Source organism: Drosophila innubila (assembly GCF_004354385.1).
Source record: "Drosophila innubila isolate TH190305 chromosome 2L unlocalized genomic scaffold, UK_Dinn_1.0 4_B_2L, whole genome shotgun sequence".
In the NCBI taxonomy this organism is placed as follows: Eukaryota; Metazoa; Arthropoda; class Insecta; order Diptera; family Drosophilidae; genus Drosophila; species Drosophila innubila.
The window spans coordinates 18229237-18246811 of record NW_022995372.1 but is presented as its reverse complement, the minus strand read 5'-3'; the positions used below and the strand labels follow the sequence as shown (position 1 = coordinate 18246811).

General features: G+C 37.4%; 1 protein-coding gene across 1 annotated transcript; it reads right to left on the bottom strand.

Moving 5' to 3' along the window:
• Positions 1 to 15085: 15085 nt before the first annotated feature.
• LOC117780443 (phospholipase B1, membrane-associated-like) lies at positions 15086 to 16872 on the bottom strand. The gene has a single exon (XM_034616981.1). The coding sequence runs from the start codon at positions 16623 to 16625 to the stop codon at positions 15279 to 15281; it is 1347 nt and encodes a 448-aa protein (XP_034472872.1). The 5' UTR covers positions 16626 to 16872; the 3' UTR covers positions 15086 to 15278.
• Positions 16873 to 17575: the final 703 nt, after the last annotated feature.

Genomic DNA, 17575 nt, shown 5'->3' with positions numbered 1-17575 from the left:
GCGACACCGCACAACTCATTTGCATATTTTATTGGTTGCCATTTAATTATTTGCATTTTACAGAATTTTTGGCCACGGCCGAAACCAGTCAAACCCCTACCACCAGCAATTTCCCCATCCTCAACTGCCCCTCAGCTCCTACTGCAACGCAGTCGCCTGCTTTTTGACCGCCGCAGCTTATGCTGCATTTATTTTCAATTAATATTAATAAAGCAATGCATATAAAGCGCGGAGAGGGGAAGGGACTGGAGGGGGTTGGGTGCTCTGCTTACATATATTTCAGAGATTAATTACAAATTGTAAACTGCATAGATACTTTTTTTGTATGTATTATTTTGGTTGCAATTATAAATGTTGTTGGTTTTTCTTCATTTTGACAATATTGCAGCGCACTGTGGGCTCTTAACTCTTAAAAATGTGGTGAACATATATTTTTTATGCTGATCATATTTAAAAGAAAATTTAACCTAAACGTAAGAGATTAACTAGAATATTATGCTTAACACCAAGGAAAATCTAATACAAATGTGACTTCAAATTATATATTTAAAATGTATATAGTCGCATGATATAATATACCAATTGAAACCACATTGTAATTTATTTTTATTTTAAATATAAATTATGTTTAACAAAATTTTCTAAATATTTGTGATTCTCATTTTAGCACCATTTTGTACACTGTGCAACGCCGACTGCATGTTTATAATATACAAAGCAATTTATCCAAATAATTATTTTGATATAAATTTTTTGAGTGCTTTTGTTTTGTAATGGTAATTTTATACATTTTTGGCACATTTGCATTTTATTATTAGAAAATTAATTTAATTGCATTTTGTGGACGGACGCAGCGTAGCAACGTGCGTCTCTAATGGGAAAATTCATCTAATTGAACTGTTTGGCATGTTTTGGACTAAAATAAATTGAAATACAAATAAAATTGGAATATGTTAAACATTTTGAATAATATACCAAAGATAATAATTAGTGACTGCGCTGAAAGATATTAGTTTCCTTTAATATGAATTCTTTGTTTTATGCTGCATAATTGTTATTTATAATCAAGTGTTGATTTTTATTTACAGTTCAGCCTAACAACTAATAAAGAATTTGAAAATTTTTTTTTTTGGCAAAAGCTTTTTAAGAAACACGTGGCAAGTATCGAAAAAAGAGCTTAAGAAATGAAAGCAGAACACTGAATTTAAAGATAAATTTCTGAATAGTATTTTGGTTATCAGGCAATAAGTGTGCAGCGTTATTTGGTTTAAAGGATATCAACTTTGTCTGCAGTATTGCAGTTCATATAATTGTTTGCGAAGCTACAAACATTCTAAATATTGTGTATCATAGTTCGATCGAAATGTCATTGACGCGTTATAAGCCAGGCAATATGAGTTTTGCAATTAAGCCTCTGACACGCACTTGACTAGCCAAGCGTTAAGTGGGGGGCAAAAGAGAGCAGTGCTGTGTGGGGTGGAAATCGTTGGGGGAAAGGGAAGGAGGATGTGACGAGGCAAAATCGCGTTAAATAAAATGCGCGCATATTTTAGGAGACAGCCAATGCAAAAACTGACAGCCTGGCAACAGCAAAATAATCAACAAAGGGAATATTAACAACAACAACAACAACCACAGCACACACATGCAACATATGATGGCAACTGCCCCAAAAGAAACCGCAATGCCGCCTGTATGCGTATAACGAATTCCGATTATAAATGTTGACTCGTTACAGCAACAACACAACAACATCGATTTCATGGAGCTGCCAAAGGCAATTTACAACAAAATTGCAAACTAAACACACACACACTCACACACACACAAACACACCCACTTTACGACCCTCCCCAATGTGGCAAATCATTTAAAATTCGTGGAGTTTTTGTTTAATTTTCAAATGCAACGACTGCAGCGAAAGCAACAACAACAACATTGATTGCTGTTGTTGTTTTCTGTTATTGGTGTACAGTGTCGTTATTTGGCAATGCATTTTATGTGCAGTTGCCGTTTCTCTGTCGACGCCTGTAAGTAGGCAGCGAATTCTTTTCAATTCAGTGACATGTTTTTTCCATTTTCACATCCATACAAATGTACATATGAATGTATATCTCTGTCCCTTTCATACTCTTTTTAGTTTCGCATAGGAATAAAATATAAATTTATGTTCGTCTACAACACAGGTTATGTAAATTGTTCACTTTCTTCCCTCTGCATCTCCTTCCTTCACTTTGCTCCTCTGTCCCTTATACATATAAATAGAGCTAAATTTAATGACAGCAGAGATAGCACTTTACTGTTCCCTCCTCTTCATCGCCTTCATTCTCGCAAAATATATATCTGCCATTGCATTTATAATCTGCCGAAATTTGTAATTCTATTTTTTAATTTCTACGAATTTAACAACATAAATAAATGTCATGTATGTCCGCGATAATTGCACAAAATGCATTGCTTATATATATACATTTTACATTTGATTTCATACACAAAAAGTGTTGAATATGTTTGTATTATATTTTAGTATTCAGAGAACGTTGACGTTGAACAATAGGAAAATAGTTTTTTTTTTTAAATTGTTTGTGTTCATTAACAGATCAATTCATTTAATTGTTAAAACTTATAAATGTTATGTAATTTGAAAATGTTTAATTTTAATTTAATATCCCAGTTTCAATTTTAATTTTACTTGAAATTTCTTTGTTTTTTTGTCTACTGCTTTAAGTTGATTTTAAATGAATAAATAATTTTTTAACGTAGTCTAATATCGTTTAATAATTTGTGCGAGATAAGAAAGTGATATAAATAATATAAACATCATTCTGGTAAATAACATGAAAATTGCAGTTTACTGGCGTTTTAAAGGATTAAATCCCAAATGTTATGATATGCAGGTTGTCGAGATTGGAATAGATATGCACTGGCAAATTAGTTCGTTAGCTTTCTGTCGGAGTGAATATGAACAATTACTGGGGAAATGACAGCTTATTTTGATTTCAACAGATATGTAGATAAGAATATATCAAAGCAGTCAGTTTGGAAGTGAGTCGGAAATCCGAGTTACTCTGAAAACGTTTCACTTTTCCGTGTTGCAACTGTCAAAGGGGCATGGAACCCAAAGGGACCACTTGTTTCAATTATAAAACTACAAATTGTGATCCATTTGACGGCAGCTCGCTGTCGAAACCACAGCAATGGCTGTGTTAGTCGAGAAGTTGCAGCTAAAGGAGGAGACGACGGAAAGGACGAGTTGGGGAGACAGCTATGCGACGCCCATTAGAAATCGATTGACATAACTCAAAAATTGTGCAAATTAACGTAAAACCAGCGAACCAACGACAATATGGGCGGGGCAATTGACAGGGTGTGGGGCTGCGGAGTTGAAAGGAGTGAGATATAGCCGACAGGCTGTAAATAACGAGGCAACATCCCGCCAGAGTCCGAAATATGACCTGGCATCGGTTCGGCTGAAGCGTGGATTGTAAGGGAAAGGGGAGACATACATACATATGTAACTATGCAAAAGTGCGAGTGAGCTTGTGTGTGTGTGTGTGTGTGGGTGGATGTGTGGTTGGATAGGGCCAGGGGAAGGGGGAGGGGGCAGGAGGCTGACAACGAGCAAAACAATGTTTGGCGGCCGCGTCGTTCACTGCCTGATGAAGAAATACGCGCGACTGTTGCAAGCCGCAGCCAGACCAGCTACCCCCTTCCCCCTCACCACTTCAACCAGCACAAAGTGAACCTCAAATTTATGCAGCGCTTCGTGCAACGTGTCGTTGTCTTCTGCTTGTTGTAGTGGTTGTCGCTGTTGCATTGCCAATAACCAAAATATTGATTAGAGTTTATAGGCAGAAACCGCCGCAACGATGTTGACTCTCTAATAAAGCGCGTTCTCCAAGCTGCTTTCTTCTCGAATTCGCCAAAGAATCGATTTGAAAAAAAGGTTCAATAATTATTATTTTAGTATTTTTCAACTATACAAGTTACTAAATTCTTTTTGATAGTATTATCTATTTGAATATTTTATTTTAAACTGATTTTTCAACAGCGAAATAAAAGTATATATCTTAAGTTATATTCCTCAGTAGGTAGTAATATTGCCAAACAAGAAAATAAAAACATTTTGATGTTTACAATAATTACTTAGTTTCCTCTTTTATAACTTCCTTTATCGCACATGTTGAAATATAGGCGGTTTAGATATCTGGAATGTGCTTGGAACAAAACACCTCCCATAATTATAACTCCTCGTCGCGGTGGCATCTGACAGAAATTGTTGACATTTGGCACTGTTTATGTCATATTATTTGTAGTATTTTCTGGTTTTGAGGGGGCTTTCGGGTGTTTTTTTCTGTTGGGGCTTTTAGGTGCGCACCAAACGGAAATGAAACTTTTGCGGTCGCGTGAAATGGAAATGTTGCAGAGGGAGTACACATAACCAATATATGTATAAGAATATATATAAAATAGATATGTTCATGGGATTATATGCATGTATTATGTGTATATGTATCTGCCGAATACATATAATTGCTTATGTAGAAGTTGCAAATATAATTGCATATTTCATGCAGCGTTGCACAGAGCAAACATCGGACTTTTCTGCCTCAATTGGCATTTGGCAATTTTCAATTCGATGGGGGGGCATTTCTTTTTTTTTTGTGCCCAAACTCAGTTCAACAATTCGAGCTAGCCGTCCATTATTTATTTAAATAATTGGCTTACCATAAAAAATAATTATAAAATACCAACAATTGTACTGGCAGATAAAAGCGCGTTCTCCTCTAAAATGAAAATAAGGAGTGGAGGAATTGCAATGGGTTGAATGCGAATTTGTAGACGGCAGATATGGTTTTAAATAATTGAATAGCGAATGCGGGCATATTGTGAGATGAAAACCGCAATTATAGTCAAACTACTAAACAAATATGTTTCTATTGTTACAGACAGAAGTTCTATCTTTACATCGAATGGTATAACTAGAGTGACTGTTGAGACTATATTATATTATATTATTCTCGAATATTTTATTTTATTTTATATATATGTTTGTACAGTAAATCAATAGCGAAATAGATTAAACTGCGCAGTAAAAAACAATATTGAAAACACACTCCAAATGATATTTGTAATTTGATGTTATAGCATCATCTTCTAAGTGCTTAGATAAATGCGGAGTTAAAATTTAGCTAAACAATCGAATCATGTTATATGGACTATATTGAACTTAGAAAGTTGTACACTTCTCACACTCCTTTCTTTTAGATTGATGGACGGGCAAACAAACGGACAAGTTGAGCAAACATATAGTGACAGCAACAAAAAAAAACGGACGCGGAAAATAAAGCGAACAGCGTTAAAAAAATACATACAGAAAGAAAAATATTGTGCATGGTAAAAAATAAGAAGAGGAGGAAGACGAATTCGTCGGCAGAGCAGCAGATAAAACGTCAAAGCGACAGTTATACAGTTAGACACACACACACGCAGACTTTCACAAACACTTTGCCATTGCTTATACATATGGGCATTTAAAGGTTTGGGATTTGTGTGTTGCGCATACGCCGCGTAGCCGCTATTTTTTTTGTTCCCTTTTCATTTATTTCTCTACAAAGCAGCTAACACCAACACAACAACAACAAAGTGTCAAAACGACGCACATATTTGTAGGCGTCAACGGGCGTCACTTTTGAAAAAGCAATTTTCATTAACAAAAGGGGCGCGGTCGAGTGGTGGGCGTTAACAGGTTAAGGACGTGTGAATACAAATGAAAAGAGCAACTGAATGTGGCGAATCAAAGAGAAAAAAATGAATGCAAATCTAATAAACCAAGTGACATTTTTAAATGGAATTTCAATAATCGCATTTTTAAGAATTTGATTAAATATTTACTGAATTTTTGTAAATTTATATTTTTCATTATTTATCTTGCAGTAAAAATGAATAAATAATTGGAAAAATATATTTCACCAACTATTTATTTGTTTTGGTATCATTAAAACATTTATTTACATATATGTGTTTCTCTTTGAGTAGCTCTCTTTTTATTTTTTCATGCTTATCAAATTTTTTATTTTGTCGACTGTATTTTTTCATGCGCATTGCAATATATTTTTTTAATGCGCTGACATGAACAAATATGTGCAGTTTTGCCTTTTTTTATTACTGTACTTACAGTTTTTTCATTTAATAAATTTATTACATGCTCGCATTTAAAAATAGTTATAAAGAATAATAACAGTTGACTATGATATTACAATACTTTAAGCATTTAATGGTTGGTTTCAAATTATTGCATTTCGATACTATTGTAAACTAAATCTATAATAATATTTTAGATTTTCTTACTTGAACCATTTTTATAAATTGATCTACAAAAGTTTACAGATAGATAGAGAGACTATATCTTATCCCGATTTCAGGCGAGTCTCTTAATCTAAAGCAGATTTGATTGAAAAATGTAATTTCGATGGAGTATTAGATAAGAATACGTACTAAAAATCTATGAAAAGGAAAAACTCATCAAATCTACAGACAGTTCGATACGCTGACTATTTTTTCTCATCTGTTTTCATATCTGTCAGAGTTCTGTAATATTTAAAAATGCAAACGGGCTACACACACGCAAAACTAACAACAAACAAACAAGCACAAAAAGTCAGATACATATCTCTTCAAAGAGATACCAATAAAAAATAGAAGGAAAGTAAAGAAGAAAGGAAGGAAGAGTGATGTAGAGTGGCGTTGTACTGAAGAGAGCAGAAAAACACATTGGTATGAAATATTGCCAATCAGAAATGAAACCGAAAATAAATCGATTGTTTCAACAAAACGCACAGAGAGCTAGCTGAAATTCACGAGCCACGGCGACAGAGTTGCTGGCAAAATAACAGCAGCAAGGATAACGAGGACATGGACATCGCAATGATGATGATGATGTGGAGGAAAAGAGCTAGCAGATGCTTTGCCTGGACATGACCAGGATTCGGCTCAATTCGCCAAAATGTTGCGTTACGCGAAAAAAGGCGAGCGATGCGGCAACCGGCGGCAATGGGGGACAGCGGACCAAGGCCCATATATGTAGGCGTGGCAGTGCTTTGGGGTGGTTTGGATGTTTTGATGCAGGCCGAGTGATTGCCTGCGTCTGTGTGGGTGCAAATTGAAACAGAGTTGAGAATTGAGAACTGAGAACTGGGCCTCGCTGAACTAAACTGACCGGGCCTAGCCAGACCAGACCAGACCAGGATTCATCGACGTGTTGCAGTGGCGCTCCTGGTCAGCCTCGCGGGCACTACGAGCGCGCTGAGAGTTTGCCAGAGGGATGTAGACATAGGAACTTGTAAGGGAGGTGTTCAGCTTGTACACGTTGCATTTGCATGTGCGGGGCATAATTGGAAAGACCCCCCAGCATGTCGCCTTGCTCATATGTGTATGGCAGCAGGAGAATCTCCAACTGTCGCATTGAAAGGCAGCTACAATTCCGGTTTCCATTTTTTTTCTCTTTTACTTTTTTTTTTCGTTGGCCTGCGCCGTGTAGAGGCCTTTGCATATTGATGACGATGATGACGATGTGGCTATCCTTACCTGTCCCTGTTTTTCTTTTCAGTCTGTCTCTTTTTCTCTTTCCCTTTTAGCTTTTCCCAATAGCTTCTCTCCCTCTGCTAGTTATTGTTAAGCCCTGGCAGGACTCTGGCTCAGTCAAAGGTGCCATGAGAAATGTGTATGCCAATGATGTAAATGGCGCTTTAATGCATTGACTATGGAACTGGGGCACATCGAGAATACAATGGAGCTCAGCTTTAAGAAGGCAAATATATAAAGAGAAACGGTAGAAATTCATGATCTACAGGCAAATTTGTAACCATCGAGAATCAAATAGTTTTTTTTTCAAAACATTTTCTTTTCCATTTCATAGCATTATTCAAAGCATACCTCTGGGTGCAATAGATTGTGATTATAATTCTATTTGAAATTAGAGAAAATGTGTGTAAAGAATTTTATGAATTGGAGTTCCCATTTTTGAATAGACTCAACGAGTAAATCAGTTAAGTTATGTAATGCTCTTTGTGTGAGATTTTTCAAGGAAATTAAGCGCACTAACATACTGGTACACTAGAAAGTAATTAATAAAGAAAAAAATGTATTTGTAAACATTTGGGGGATTCTTCAAAATAATCAAGCCCATTAATATTATTATTATTTTTGGGAATTTAATTCAATCGTCTATCGATTTGGTGAAATATTTCTATCTTCATTTAAAAGTTGTCCTTTCTTTTATATTTTTATGATACCTGAATTTTTCTACCCTCTCTTTAGTTGAAAATCCAAATGAAGTGCCCATCAAATTCAGTTGCCATTCGATATTCACATATACCCTGTCTACAATATATTCCGTTCTCCCCTTTCCTTTAGTTATCAAATCCATTTCGCGATGGTATCAGTTGCCCAACCTCAAACAATATAACGACTATTTTATGTCTGAATATATATCTGAATAACTGACCAACCCGTTGATATCTTTTTTTTTTCTCTTTCAATGGGTGTGTCCGTTTGCCGTGTTCAAAAATTATTTATAAAATACACACAAAACACAATTGTATATACAATAAATGCAGAAATGAGAAACCTGCACAGCAATATGGAGTAAAGGGAGAGCTCCACATAAATTTACGTGCCAATAAAATAAACAAGCGTCGAGTTTTTGGTGACTCGCCAGTTGAAATACCAAACAACGAGGACAACAGGACACATAGCTGAGGGCTTCTATTGGATTCGACTGGGCTGTGGGCGTGGATGGAGTTTGGAGTAGGCGGCACAGGAAGAGCTAGCGACAGACACACACACACACACACACACGTACATCACACACAGACAGACACATTGGTACTTCATGCATGCATAAATCGCGAGAATTTTTCACGTTGGCCGCGTTGATTGTATGGCAAAAATAACCGCGTTTGGTGGCTGTTTGTTGTTGTACAGTGGGATGTTTGGTGGGGGGCAGACACATTGTCACAAAAGCAACAAATGCGACGAGCATTTTATATAAATTTTAAATACATTTTGCTATTGAGCCTTCTCGCGAAACAACAGTGAAACAGAACAACAACATGCGACAGCGACAACAAAAACAACAAGCACAACAACAAGGATAACGAATTGCAAAGAGTCGCAGTGTAGTCCTAGAATTGGAGTTTAGACAGCGCCAACTGTTGAGTAATTGGATATGTGAATCGTTTTTAGATACCAACTGTACTAGCAGTTGTTTCAGGTGCATTTCCATAAATACATATCTACAGCTGTACATAAAATGACATAAGCCACATTTATAAAAAGTAGACATCGAAATCGAATTTGGAATATTAAAAAACGAATCAGTATTGTCTCAGATATGTTGTATCGGTGATCATTAAATTGTTTCCGTTACTTTTAAATTCCCTTCAGTTAATTTTAAATTGTTTTCAGTTTCTTTTAAATATATTTTTATTTTTTTACCTACGAACTGAATTAAAATAATGAATTAAGTATGACTTAAATTTTTTAATTTATATATTTTACTTTATTAAATTTTAAACTTTTATCAAATCCAGCTAATATTTTGAGTGTTTATATAATTTTTCAAAAATGTAGTACATAACCTAAGATATCTATCAATAGTTAACACATCGCTTGAATTTACTGCAATTATTACAACTCAAACATTTTCATATGAATGATTTAATAATCTGAAGATCTCCCATCGGTTTAGCTTTCGGCCTTAGCAATCTATTAACAGTTAACCCTCTTCACAGAACATCAATCAGACATCTGCAACATGTTAAATGTTGCGTAAATCCACTCAGCCATGCAAAGTCTAAGCCTTTATTATGAAGTGGCTATTCATATGCCGATTCCCCAAACTGGACATGTCTCGGACCACAGAAAGTGGCGTCTAATCTATTAAAACCCACATAAGCAAAATTAACCAAAAAAAAAAAGCTAAGTAAGAAACAATAGGACAAGGATAATTAAGAGGAGGGGGAATACTCAGCAAATTTCGTTTTGAGTGATGAATGCATTTTCACATTTCCACATTTTCACAAAAAGAATAAAGCGGACCGTAAACGCCTCGATGTGAGCCGCAGATAAATTTCATAAATTAAATAGACGGTCCTTGGTCATATTACCGTAAAATTGCAGACAAACCCTTTGCAGTTGAAATCTCATTACAATTTCAACGCGATCAGACAAAGCGGCAGCTCATGATGATGATATTCTGGATGATGATTATTAGATAGAGACAACAAGCGGAAACCCCGCTGATGAAATGGATTTTTATCCAAAAACAGGACACAACGAACAGTCAGAGACAGACGGGAGAAAGAGACTAACAAAAAGCAGAGAAAGAGAGCGAGAATGGAGAATTATGGAAAAAAGCAGGAAAACCCGTAGCAAAAACGTCAACAGCCCAAAAAAAAGAAAAATGAAATTGCAGAAAAAAAATCACAACATCAGCAAAAGTGGACCTTGCCCTAACTCCATCCCTTCCGCCTCCAGCTCCCCCTCACCACTACATATGGATGAGGGTGACGGTCCACGGCGCGTAAAAAATGCAAATCCCAAGTCAAGGCTTAGAGCCGTAGCTCTGCACGTGGCAACCAGGCAACTTACCCCCTCGCCCGAAGTCTCCATCAACAACCATACATGTATGAGTAATGGTAAATAAAAAAGAAAAGAAAATACAACAAAAAAGTCTACGCAGGAATGGAATTTGAAAACGTATGTCCTGGCATAATGCAACGACCCCGGCTAGGAACCAGTTGGCCTGGTCAGTTGTGTGTTGGCAGGAGGTAAATTCAATAAAAACCACGCTGAAACAGCACGAGATAGACACGACTCCAGCTCACTCTCTCCATCTCTATTTCTATCTCCATCCCGTTCTCCTTTTCTTTTTGTGTGTTTGGAAAAAATGCTGCAATTGGGGTTTGAGTTCAATGTGGATGTGGGTGTGTGTGTGTGTGCTTGTGGATCTATGTAGCGCCAGCGGATCAATGACGAAAGTGCGTTGAAGTGTAGTGCAAACAATGGCAAAAAGGCAAAAGGAAATGGATATACATATGTGGAACATATTTGAAATTTGTATACCACTGCTCAAACTTTTATTTCTGTTCCTACTGCTATTTAAACAGCTTTTTCCACTCCTGTTTCCATTCTTACTCCTACTAGTAGTGCTTCTCTACTGTTCGTACCTCGTATGAATGCATTCAATTTCATCGCAATGCTACAAACTTTCGAGCTATGGTTCAGAATTTGTAATATTCTTCCCAAATCCCAAAACTATACTTTAATAATACTATGTACAATCGGAATTGTACCTTTTGCGAAACGTACTTTTTCTAATACGTATAATGGAGAAGATGGGAAGAAACTTTTAAACTTTAGAGAATATATGCTTTTTAAACTTATTTATTTTAAATTATTTATTTAAAAAGAAATACGAATTTATCTTGTTGCATAGATGATTTTATGATGAAAAGTGGAGATTAAATATTTTTATTTACCTTTTTATGTTCCTACAATAAATTCTAGTTTAGTACTCAATATGCTGGAGATTATTTTGAAGCAAATTATCTGAAATTATCCAGAGGATCATTTCTGTCTTGGTATATTTTGAAATGTTAAAAAATAGTACTGTTGTACAGGTATAGTTACTTAAATATAAAGAACAAAACTGAAATATCCGTTTCTTTCGAATGTCTTGTCTCAAAAAATATTTAGCTTGTGATGAACGAGTACACATGATGTTAACTATACATTTACGTCTGCTACTCAACTGAGTGCATATGGTGGCTGCTGAAGTGATCTGATACCTAAAGCAGATGTCAGCTTTCATTGCCATTACTGGCTGATTAAAAGACGCAGTCCTCCTCCGTGGAGCTTTGATTTCATAAGCCCGGGAGCACCTGCAGAGACTCATTCGAGTGTCCACTAAAACCGACAACGACGAGAACAACACGTAACCATTAGCCTTAGTGACGGGCAGAAGGTGTAGGAGTAACAGTTGGAGTAGTAGAAGCTTCAGAAGCAGGACCACTAAACAGTCGTCAAAATCATGGCCATTAAGCTGGGAATGGGCAAAAGGCAGCATCAACATCAACATCAACAACAACAACAAGAACAACAGCAATGAAAAGACGTCGTCGTCGTTGCCTCCTGTCTAACTGTGGTGGTCAACTGTCCGCCTTAACCCGTCAACCACATGGACCGAGTTGAGCGCGGAAAAAAGAATCCCTTGTCGTTATCCTTGTTGTTGTTGTTGCGGGGGAATGAAAAGTGGTTGGAGAGTGCCTGACGCTGAGCTCAAGTAGCTTGTGTGCCATTTTTAGTATGTTTTTTTTTTGTGCTGTCTTTTGTTCGTTTGGTCGCTTGGTGAAAAACTTTGCTCTATTTCCGCCATCGTCTGCCTGATGTTTTAGCGGTACGTTAGCTGTGGGTGGGCAGTGGAGGAGGTGAAGCAGGCGAAGCCGGATCAGATGATGGCCAAGAGAGAAGCCACCGATTGTCAGTTGCTTTATGCGAATCGCGCCGCCATCCTGTGCGCCTTTGTGCCGGCATTTAGCATGCAAAGCGAAAATGTTGTCGCTGTTTAATGTCAAGCGTTGACTTTTTCTTCTTCAATTTTTTTTTTTTTTTTTTTTTGTTAGCGTCCAAGCTGCATTGTTGATGACCCGCGGACCCGGACCCGGACCCGGACATGGACATGGACCTGGACCCTAAATTCCAGCTGACCACTTTCCTTGTTTGCAGGCTAACTGCAGACATTTTTATGCCCATTGCGTATTGGCCATTTCCACGCCCACATTACTCAAACACCACCGCCCTTGCCGTGTGTGTCTCATGTTGATGCGCTGTCTTGATGGATTTGTCTGGCTAAGTGTCGGTTCGGCAATTGGCCTGGGTAAGAGAGCCAAAGTTGGAGTAGGAGATAAATTTGGAAAATTAAGCTGGCAGCGATACCATACTGATACTGCTACTGATAATTGTGAACGCTTAAATACAAGAATTACTTGCAATACATAATATTGTGAGTAGTTTTAGTTAAAAATAAGACTAAATGTGGGAATATTAACTTTATATGACATTTAAAATTTAAAAATGTAACCTGGCGGTCCATTCAGAAATGACTGACTCCGGAAAATATTCTTTAAGTTACAAAAAGGGGGAAATAATTTAAATAAGTAATTTTTATTAATATTCATAAATACAGCATTTTATTTTTGAAATATTTTATTTTCTCAAATTGTCATTTTTATTATAATACCTAAGGCTATGGTAGCCGTTGAAAAAAGTATTTTAAATTTAATTGAAATGAATAAAGTAGCTGAAAAGTAAATAAAAAGTTCAATGATATAAAATGAATTTGAGTCGGAAACAGTTATTAATTTGCAAATATAAATTCACAAATTAATTAAAAATTTTTGGTATATTCTGATGATTTATCCTATATTATTAATTTATAACTATTTGCAATGGGCAGCTGAATAGATTGGACTCCGAGAATTCGTCTAGCATAGACGATACAATCTAATTCACCACCCAATTTCATTTATATACGAGCTTTTGAGAATCCGTGGGGGGTCGTTGCTGCAGTGAAATGACAAAAAAAAAAAGTGAAAGACTTGGTACAAATGACAAGCTCAAATGGCTCAAATGTTTTTGTTTGCAATCATATTATATTTATGCAATGTTTGCTTCGCATTCTCCTGCCGCCCGTGTCTATGCTACAATTTCTTTCTCCCCCTTTTTTTTTTTTTTAGCTGCGCAAACCAAAGGCAAAGGATATTTTTTGTAGATGGGAATATGGAATTTGAGACCACTCTTGGCGGGTCTAATGCTCGTTTGGGTTAATCAAGGCTCGAGATTTTAAATTTTATTTATCATTTTGGGGTTTTATACCATCACCCGCTCTGGTTTCTCGCTTTCCTGATGCAAATGGCATTTGGCTGTTTATTTGGTTTATTTACTTTGAGATCTCCAGTCTCATCTTCCAACAATCTGCATATTTTGCAACGGGACACTTTCTTATTTTATCCCGTTGTTTTCTGTAAATGTTTAAATATGTAATATATAGAGAGGTGTGCGAGTATTTCATATATATACTTTATCAACTACAGGGTCCGGCCCCATATCCAGCAAAGCGCTTCAACTTTATTATTACATTTTTTATATTTATTTTGTTTTCGTTTCTTTTTTCTTTTTCTTTTTTTTTGTTTTTTTTGGCGGGCAAGGGTTTAAAAGCTTGTCAGAGTGTGAGTCCGGGTATGTGTATGTGTATGTGTATGCCCTTTTTTCGGACAGTGCATTTTTAATATAATTTCTACAGCTCCTCCCTCGCATTCCCCCCCAACTTGCAACTGCCTCTGCTGCCGCGGCCACAATTTTTTCAGATTTTTATTTTGGTTGCGTTGCTTTTGCCCGCCCCACTTCCTAGCAAAACAGCAACCTTGTTTGCAATGGGCGTGTATATATTTTTTTCATATATGCCATGTGAAGTCCTGGGGGTTGGTCGCCGCCCATTGGCAACTGTCCGGTTTGCAGGTGGCCTCGTTCGTTGCATATGCGAAATGCTCTCAACGCTTTGTATTTGTATTTTTTTTTTTCTGGCTGGGCGTGGAGGTTAAACGCGGCAGATGAGGGGGCTGACCGGAGTGTGGGCTAGTTGTGGGGTACGGGCGTAATAAGCAGGCGGCATTGTCACGCGTACAAGTCGAAATCATGGGTCGGGTTGAGTTCCGCAACAAACAGTAAAAATACTTTTTGCCGTATAAGCAAAAAGTATTTTTAATGAATTTTTATGCTGGGCGGAGTATTGTTTTTTAATGTTTTTTAATTAATTAAAAATATATTTAAAATTGCATAATATTTTAATTGAAATGGAGTAGAGTAAAGCAGGCAAGCAGACAGAAAAAGAGAAAGAGAGAAGGTAGGTAAGCGCTCAATTGTTACGTAATTCTTTCCGACTCCAAGATATATTAAATAATAAAAATGTTTTAAGCTGTTGTCAGATTACTAGAAAAAATAAAGGTCTCATAACAAGTTTTCGTTATATTTTGCATATTTTTATTTTATATTTTTATGCTAAGCGACTAAATCGATTCGGTAATTTACTTTGGCTATACTTCTAATTACATTGTTAATCAAGCTTGTTCTTCTTTAAAAGAATATACAAATCACAAGACAGCTCTATCCAAAGATCAAGATTATGGGACTACTGACTGATAACTGATCAGCAGGTCTCAACTTGGTCTGACAACAAGGTAGGGTTGATCTTCGCTGGGACAACGAAACCATTGAAATGGCTGGGGTAGTACATTGGGTTTTGGTTTCTGGTCATCTGGTAAGAGCATGCTGTTCCACAGCAGATTGGACACCATTGCATGTGTCCGCTGACTGAAGTGGAAACAGTCATGGGAGAATAAGCGCCAGTCGGTTTCACCATTGGGCAGCATGGGCGTCGTCATATTGGTGATCATCGGATGGGCTATGATGGCGAAATCCTTGCGTTGAAACTCGGGAAGCCGTGCGATCGCCAAATCCACCTGCTGCCAGCGGTGAATTGTCTCCTGGCGCTGCCTTCGCTGTGCCGAACTCAAACGATCGCTTATCAGACAATTGCAGGCGAGGCGATGCACCATAAAGCATTGCAGGGAGATGCCTGTGAGGCGACTCATGGTGAGCTGGATGTTGGGCGCGACAATGAGATTGATCAGCAGGCGGGGCACATTGTCGCGTAGCAGGCGGAAGGCTTTTCGCAAATCACGTGCATGCTGATCGACCGCCGACTGCGGATCGTTCCAGTAGCATATATCCGAGCAAAGATCGTTGTTACCCACGAATACCGTGAGCAGCTTCCAATGACGCTGCAAATCCACATGTGGATCACGTCGCATCAGATCGATCAGCACGCGAGCCTGATAGAGAAGATCGCGTGACATGATCATCGGTTCGGCAATGCTCAGATGCGAAACCTGATGATTCACAACCAAACTGTTGCCCGTGGCATATCCATAGAGTTTCGGATTGAAGACCTTCAGTATGTTGGGCAACGTGAGGTACGTGCGCCAATCCGCGATGCCGCCACCCGAGAATGCCAGGCCCCGGAACTCATTGAGCATGTCAAACGCAGTTGTGGACATAATTCCATTGCCTGCTGAGAGTGAGTCGCCAATGGCAGCTATGATGTCAATATCACCAGGTCGCAATCGCTCTACCGATGTGGGTGCTATGGGTGAACGTGTATTATTTAATGGACACGGAAATGACACTTGACTGGGAACCACTTTCTGCATTTTTCCTTCTCGCTTACTGCGTTGATTGAGAGACTCGATATTCTGCATAGCCCAGTTCAGAGTTGTGCCCCGAGCGGTGAGGAGAAGTTGTCGTAAATCGCGATCTATATTCGTGTATAATGGCAGATCGTGGCTGTCCAACTGACGAGGATTGTATCGCCGAACTTTGAGTCCTATGCTGGCCAAGAAACGATCCGATCGATTCTCCCGACGATTGCGATGTGCGCCAGCATTTGTGGATGCTATTAGCATAAGCACAAAAAGTGCAAATATGTTGCGGTACATATTTGACATTGTGGATCGTATGTGGGTTGTATGTGGAACGTAAGTTTTTGTTGTCTTAAAAAGTTAGTATAAATCATAAACCATGTCTAACCGTGCGTATCGTATGTGGAACATAACTTATTTCGTATTAACAATGATAACTTTAGGATTTAACTCCTTGATTCTTGACCTATTTTTGTCCTGTAACTAAACAACAGCGTACTTCCAACGACTTCTTAACGCGTTCTCATTCGGATGGCAAATGAGAAGATCGCTTAAATGGAACCTTAAACAACACACAATTTGTTGTCTGAGCTGTCAGTTAAACACTCATTCCTTCCATTAAAAACAAAAACAAAGCACAACCGGCAATATTCTACAGAACTTGACTCGAATGCGTTGACCGAGACATTAACTATCATAAAACGAAAAAAAAAAAAAACAAACAAACAACCAAATGGGACAGATTGACATAGAGACAGACAAAACCATGCCCCTGCTGGGCCCAACATGAGTAGATACATATAAGTGGTGTTGGGTTCAAAGATATTTTCGAAAACTATATTAACAGAAACCCAAAACAAAATAAAATAAAATAATTGCCTTGGAACGACAGCAAAAACATTGATGCTACTACAACATGACAGACAACGTATAATGTTTTTATATAAGTAAAAAACAATGTAGTAATAAATAAATTGGAGCTACAGTGGCGTAGATTTTCATTGATTTTTTGTTTATATTTTTTTTAGGGGGGATTTCATTTCTTAACTTAACAAAGTTTTTTTTATAGCAAATATGGAATCCTAATTCCAATAATTACAAGGCATTTGGATAATTTGAAAGCTGAAAATATGCTACTACTATTAAATTGTTTTTTAAGAATCTGATCCTTAATTTTAGATGAGGCGTTAATTAGAAGTTTATAGCTACGGTAAAAAATATAAAACGAACAAGATTTATTAGCTGTGACTATCCGG